We start from the raw sequence: 7,255 nt of genomic DNA on the forward strand, positions 1-7,255 counted from the left end.
TTAATTGTTTTGTGTTTTATTTGGATAATAGCAACGATTTCTACCGCCACCAAGGAGGTTATGTATTCACTGATGTCACTGTCTGGGTGTCTATTCTAGTTTGTTTTTATATCTAGTAAATAATAATTGAGAATTGATAATAAAATACGCGACGACTTGGTAACGAAAGTTTGGCAGAAGTTTTTTTAGATCCAGCTGTAGGGGGCGTCCCATTGTTTGTATTCCCACCATGCATTTCTGTGGAACACTTTTTTTGTGTGGAGAACTCTATCTTGTATTTCTAGAATCTTTGCTTTTACACTCCAATATTATGGATTGGGAATCAAAATAACTTTATATGGATAAGCAAATTTTTTTTTTTTTTTTCATCCGAGAGGGGGTCCAGGTCTGTCCAACGGGGGAGGGCAAATGTCCCCGCTTGTGTCACCACTGCCTACCATATATCTTTGACTGTTAATTAGCAAATTACTCCGCCATCTTGGATTTGCGTCCAATACATGTCGAGGTAGTATAATGCTGAGAAACGGAAGCAGAACTTGGAGTTGGCTACCAGGATGTAAAGTGAGTTTCCCACGGTGATACTGGTCTCCGTGATCACCAAACAGGAACTAAAATAATTGGATATTTTCAAGAAAAAAAAGTTGTCATCTTCAAGAAGAAACAATACAAGATAATTTAGAAATTTTGTACATTTTACATACAAACGACATAAAGAATAATAAAATGTAAAGAATGAAACTTACTACAACCAAATTCTTGTTTTCATGTAAAATATGTTTGAGAAACTTTACGAGACTGTCGTCCACTTGGTTGATTGATTCCTCTTCTGGCCTTTCAGGATGAATAATTTAAATTGTGAAAAATATATAACAACTACGATACCGGTAGTGAATATCTTATTGTGTTTCTAGATGACCAAGTAATTAATATTATATATCATGTTCACATAAACAGAAAAATTCACTATTCTATGGTCACATAATAATAATGGACCGTTCCGCTCTGATCCACTCCTTGGGTACGGTATGGTTGCTAAGTTTCCACAAAACGATAGCGTTTAAACGCACGTACACTTGTGTGTTTGTGGGACTTGTGCGCAGTCTTCTAGTTTGTCAGTTTTTATGATTAAGACATCAAATTGAATTGTAATAGGCCTACTGCGTTCATTAGAACTTGTGAAAACTGATTTCACAACTTGTAACATGCGGGTACACAAGAAGAGTGCATTCATTTGACGAACGCTAAATGGCTGCTATTACTTTTGCAATGTGTTCGGAAATAAAACATACAAACATTTTTTTTTTAATCTGAAATGATATTACTTAAACAAATTGCATTAAATATATTGGGTTGCAAATAAAACATACAAACAGCACTCTTTTTTTTATCTGAAATAATATTACTTAATAAACAAATTGCAATAAATACCTATGCTCGTTGTGCATAGTTTGTGTTACATCCGCCATTTTCCACACTTGCTTGTGCAAATCGAGGGAGAAAATTCTAATCGAGTTCACAACTTGTGTTTACAAGTTCACCAACGAGATGAACGCGTTTCACAAGTTGTGAACTGGGAAACACCGACTTCTAATGAACGCAGCATTATACTCACGCACGCACCATAAGGCCGCACATATGAGGCGCCAAAGTAATCAACCAATCTGTTTAACATTATTTACATTCTCAGCATTCCTTGTAGGATTAAAGCGAAGAGTTTACTAGTAACTGTCCCCTCAGGCCATAGCAGTCACAGCGAACTAGTACTAACATACAGGCCAGAGGCCTACATTGCATTGTTCTTTATCCCGCCTTTAGGCCTACCTGGTTTCCTGAAAATCGCTACAGTGTTTTCAGGGCAATCGTACTGCGTAGCAGTATCCCCGACGCAATCAGGAAGGCTTCCCGATTCGACCGAACAATCAGCATCACCAAAGCCTGTCGGTAATAGCGTGTCAAGCCTGGTTGAAGCTCGGTTTCCATAGAATTGCTCACCGACAGTTTTTTGGAAGGTTAAACCTGGTTAAACTTTGGTTGCAGACGAATCGAGGTGCCATCCCGATTGCATCAGGGCAGCTGCCAGTGCACCCTAAATCGTCTGCAACGCAATCGGTTAATTTGAACCAGGCTCAACCTTCCCGACATCTGTCGGTGACTGTCGCCGATAGGGTGAGCGATTTTGTGGTTTCCATAAAAATTGTTACACACTATCGCCGACTCCTTTGGCGACGCTGATTGGTCAGGTGAATCAGAGAGCATTCCAGATTGCGTCAGGGACAGCTACGCAGTGCAAGAATTGGAGTGAAATCGCTGTAGCGATGTGTAGCAATTCTATGGAAACCAGGCTTAACGAATGTATGAAACAAAGCTTCACTCTCATGTCATGTTTATTAATATTCGAAAGGTGGCCAGTTTTGTACCGGGGTCTTAATAGTAAAAGGCAAAAACCTCTCAGCCATTTATACATAAATAAACAATTAATATTTTTAAATAATGAGAGGTATCTAATTATTGCACGATGATGGATCCATAAAATGCTCATACCTACCGATGGTGCGCGTTAAGATCAAATGCAATCCATTTAGCTGGATAATCTCGCTTTAAGAAGTCTCGTGTGTAGTTCAGGATATAATCATGTACCATGTGATCAGCAACACAAAACCCAGATAATACGCCTGGGGACACCTGTTTAAGCAGTCAATACATAATAAATATGTTGTATGCCCATAGCAGTCATGATGTGTCTACATATTGTCATGATGTGATGTCATCATAACCATGCATGTCACAGGTTTTTTTGCATTAAAGTCCAGATTATCAAATTCTCTTTGGAAAAAAAAGCCGTTGTATGCCCATATATAGTCATGATGTGCCTATATATGGTCATGAGGTCATGATGTGATGTCATCATGACCATATTTAGGCATGTCACATGTTTTTGTTAAATACAACTTGATAGTCTTAACAGGGTTTATACTTTCTTCTTCAGAGAATCAAATATGTTGGCCTACCTCCTTATTTTCCAACTTCACCCATCCGTGTTCCCAGTACGGAAGCACTCCCGGTCGGTCAGTGCAATCCTGAATATAAATAATAGGCCTAATATAAAATGATATTGATAAATATCAAGGGGGAAAAGCAGCTTAGCTCAGTCGGCTAAACTGGTGGTAGCAAGCTACGAGTGCATCGTCTTTCGGGTGAGACGTTTAAGCATGTGTATTATGCGTTGCAATTTAGAAGAACGGGGTACGCTCTTCAGAAAATAGTAGTAGGAGATTGCCTCCCTCGGTGTACTGCCCAGTCACCACCAAAAGAACCCCACTGGAAGTAAGTCTACGTTAGACTCTCGTGGGTTATCCTTGATGTTTACACCGAATAAATCCAATACGAAGTACAATTTCATCAGATATCATTTTTAAAGAATAATTTGCATTTCAGGAGTGTCAATCTAACTTATCAAATAACCAAATGATAATCAACAAAGGGCCAGAAATACGCTCATCCTAAAAAAAACCAAAAAAAAAAACAAGTTTCTGTAGGTAGCTGTCTTGATGTGGGACCTTCTACAACAATAATGCAAGGGCCGGGTCTTAGCAGAAAGGTTGGAATGAAAATTGTATTTTAAAATTCATAGTTTTAAATATATTTATGCTGTCGGTGGTGAATTCAATGTGTTTATAGCAGTAAATGATTATATACACTTTTAGTGAGACACTGATTTTCGCTGATTTTTTTTATTGTAAAGACTATTTACCATCAAAATCTTTTTATATTTTAGCTGAAATAACCAGAGTAATTAAGAATCATGAAGTTATATTTTAACAGGTAGTATGCCTATGATGTCCTAACAGTATAAATTACCTTGCAAACAGTACGTGTGCCGAATAGACCGTTTCCATTGTCCTGACCGTAACTTGTGACGTAACCCCTCTCATTTGCATATTTCCAGATCCACTCATCAACTTTCTTTGTAAATCTGCAAAAAAAGCGATAGGCCTTACATTGCGTACCATACCTTCATATTACTTCATCTAGAGTAACATTTTCTTATTCCAATGGCGTTTTTGTGTCATGGGAAATTATAATACAAATGATGTTTGCCCTACCAGAAGTGTTATCGTATATTGAATGCTCAGTACTTTCCCAAATGCTTGCGAAAAAATCGCAAGCAAGCACTTGGGAACGACAATACGATATCAAGTAGGGCAAACATCATTTGTACTAATAAACAACATTATCATTAGGGAGCTTTCGAATTGCGCGACGACGTGAACGGAGAACGTATTAGTGACCGTCGTCGTATACGTTTTCTTCGAAACGTAGATTCGTACAGACTGAACGACGTCATAGAGTTCAGACATGCGTAAATGCCTCCACGTGACGTCAGTACGTTGCAAGTTTTACTGTCGTCGTACAATTGATGCTTCCTATCAAAGAAACTGCAAGAGGCCAGACTCTCATGTCATGTTTTCGTTGGAACGTAATCCTATTTTAAAATATACTGCAACGAAGGGGCGTGTCCTTAGACGAGTTTCGAGAAATCGAACTGTACTCGAATTCAAATAGAGCGCCTCATATCTCGTGACAGCATTTTTTAACGTCACGTTGCGTGCATACACAGAATCAGGTCAGTCGGACCTCTTGCAATTTTATACTTTTTGTTCTTATCTTCAATGTGTCATCTCACCAGCTTCGTCACCATCTTGACCGCGGGACTATATAAACAGTAGGCCTACCTTTTTTCTTTCACTCTTATTTGGTCATCACCACTGGAGAAAAAAATACCTGTTGATGTATAATAAGTGCTAATTAATCAATTTAATCAAACCAACTAGGAATAAAAAAATGTCAGACTAAAGCACACAAAATCGGAAAGCCAGCCGAGCAGATCAGAAAATCCATCGGATCAGTATGACGATACACGCATCGGAAACGCGGTCAGTTCGGTTCGGATCAGGGGCGGCGCGAGGGAGGTCCCCGACGGGGGAGGGGTGCCTCCGACGAGGGGTCCGATTTCCACAACGAAAGCAAAGTAGGCGTGGTCGAGCTTCAATTCAAAATTGGTCCAGGAGGCGAAGCCCCCGAAAAGTTTGACAATTTAGGGTTTTAAAGGCTTATTTAATCGATTTTAGAGTCTACTAATATGTATAAAATACATATAATTTTTTATCACCTTGTGCTTTTTTCTCCCAACGGGGAAAAGGGGAGGGGCAGTTCTTCCCGACGGGTTGCCTGCCCCACCCCACTGGCGCCACCCCTGGTTAGGATCCTATATAAATGCAACTTAAATGGAAAATATAACTTTTGATAAGATAGGCCTTCTACGGTATTAATATTCATATAAACATTTTACCGGCATACAGTGGTGTTAAGTTCATAGCAGTGACTCCCCCGATAGAGTTGATGCGATTGAATAGAAACGCTTGGTGACTATAATCACGCGTGACTTTTCCCTTGCTGGTGCCTGGAGAAGAAAAGGAAGATGTTTTTTGAAATTAGAGTTATTATAATGTCCAATAGAGAAGTTGAATAAAATCAAATAAAAAAAACATTGAAAATCACGAATACCTCAAAAATATTAGCAAAACTTTTAAATGCTTTTTTGAAAGAATTATATAAGGTATATTTATTAACAATCAATTTATTCTATCAACTTATTTTTTGTAATTACTAACTATGTATTTGATTAACATACGGTATTGCATATAACACTACAAAGATTTTTAAAAAAGAGAAGTCTCCCGCTAAACACACACGTTATTATAACATTCGCAAACGTTGTGGTGAGGGCATCAGAAAATCAAGTTAAAAGCAGGCTCCGGAGGGAACCACAAAGTTGGTATGTTGTAAAAACTGGTTTACCTAAGACACAATTTTATTTAGAAAAATCGTTTTTTCCCTCCGGAGCCTGACTTCAACGAAACGTTGCAGCAACGTTTGCGAAGTCAGAAATAACGTCATAAACACGTATATATGGTTCTACAAAAAGGTTTTGAGCACCAAACTGCAACGTTGTTGTAGCGATTTTGAGGCCCTCTTACTACCTCCGAATTGCGCATAGTATAACTGTTGCAGGAACTTGGCAGTTTTTGGTAGACCACACGACCGATGAAAATGTGCTCGCGACACAGAATCTAAGCTGATCGATAAAATTGACAGCGGTTGCCATTGAGGTTCTTTCACCTTCTGTAATAAAAAATCGAAAATACACCAATCAGAATGCGGAGTTTAAGCCTGACACTCACTGCGTCGTCCGACGGTCGTACGACCGTCGCACGACGAATACACATTTGCTTCCGGCGAGCGATAGACAACGCAACGCCGTCTGCTGATTGTCAGTGGCAATCTGAACGGATCCTCATTAAAAAGACGATCCGTTGGGTCGGCGTTTCCGCGTGCGTTCTTCGTCGCGTTGTTGCTGTCGCGTCGTCGTAGCACACAGTGAGTAACCGGCTTTAAACATCACAACATGTCGATTGGTGGCGTAAAAATATGAATGAATAATTGATGCCCTTTCAATCAATCTTTGAGATGAGAATTGTAAAAAAATATATATATGAAAAGAAAATTGATTGAATGAAGTTTATTGTGGATACTATTGTGGATATTAAGATTAGAGGGTACTATGTTTTGCTCCTTTAAAGATGGTATCTAAACAATTATAATCATCATTTTTGCAATTACAGTAACCTCCTCATTTTGATATAAAATGAAACTTACCAAACTTAAACATAAATTTGTGTATTTAAATTTTTTTCAGTATAATAGAGACTGACAGCCACTAGAAGTATTTTATTTGTTACAAATCAAGATACACATATTTATATCAATACATTCTATGCTCAACTTAATAATTTGCATGTTACTACAAAATAAGCATTTTCAGGGAACAATACATCTTTAACTGTGTTTCGTTACGTCATATTCTTTTTTTTGTATTTAATTTTAAATCTTCGTCCGTAATCGTTTAAAATCAAAGCTTTGCATTTGTTATCTGTTGATACAGAATGTCTCTATGAAATTGAATGTTATGAGGACGTCTAAAATCCTGCAAATTGTATTAATGCGCTTTTCATGAATGTTGCCTGATAGAGTGTAGCCCCGTGTTATACCAACCGTTTTATCAAATAGCAGCCGTTGCTTATCCTCAACGTCTTTGTTTGGTTTAAACTGAGTTCGATAATTGTGATATTCCTTCGACCTAAATGAGGAAAAAAAATATAATGATTTCAAAGCTATTATAAATCCAACATTATGT

At 38.1% G+C, this 7,255-nt stretch overlaps 1 protein-coding gene across 1 annotated transcript in view; it reads right to left on the reverse strand.

Annotated features, from left to right (window-relative positions):
* Positions 1-7,255, reverse strand: part of LOC117114457 — a 28,531-nt gene that overhangs the window by 3,245 nt on the left and 18,031 nt on the right. The window contains exons 5-13 of the mRNA XM_033258127.1: positions 7,114-7,198; positions 6,042-6,183; positions 5,351-5,461; positions 4,734-4,782; positions 3,859-3,973; positions 3,009-3,077; positions 2,546-2,682; positions 744-831; positions 376-608 (exon numbers count right to left, since the gene is read on the reverse strand). Coding sequence (XP_033114018.1) covers positions 376-608; positions 744-831; positions 2,546-2,682; positions 3,009-3,077; positions 3,859-3,973; positions 4,734-4,782; positions 5,351-5,461; positions 6,042-6,183; positions 7,114-7,198 — 1,029 coding nt within the window. The remainder of the gene's footprint in view (positions 1-375; positions 609-743; positions 832-2,545; positions 2,683-3,008; positions 3,078-3,858; positions 3,974-4,733; positions 4,783-5,350; positions 5,462-6,041; positions 6,184-7,113; positions 7,199-7,255) is intronic.

The sequence above is a fragment of the Anneissia japonica genome, unplaced genomic scaffold, assembly GCF_011630105.1.
Source record: "Anneissia japonica isolate Jap-2015-1 unplaced genomic scaffold, ASM1163010v1 scaffold1374_len1023071_cov147, whole genome shotgun sequence".
NCBI lineage: Eukaryota > Metazoa > Echinodermata > Crinoidea > Comatulida > Comatulidae > Anneissia > Anneissia japonica.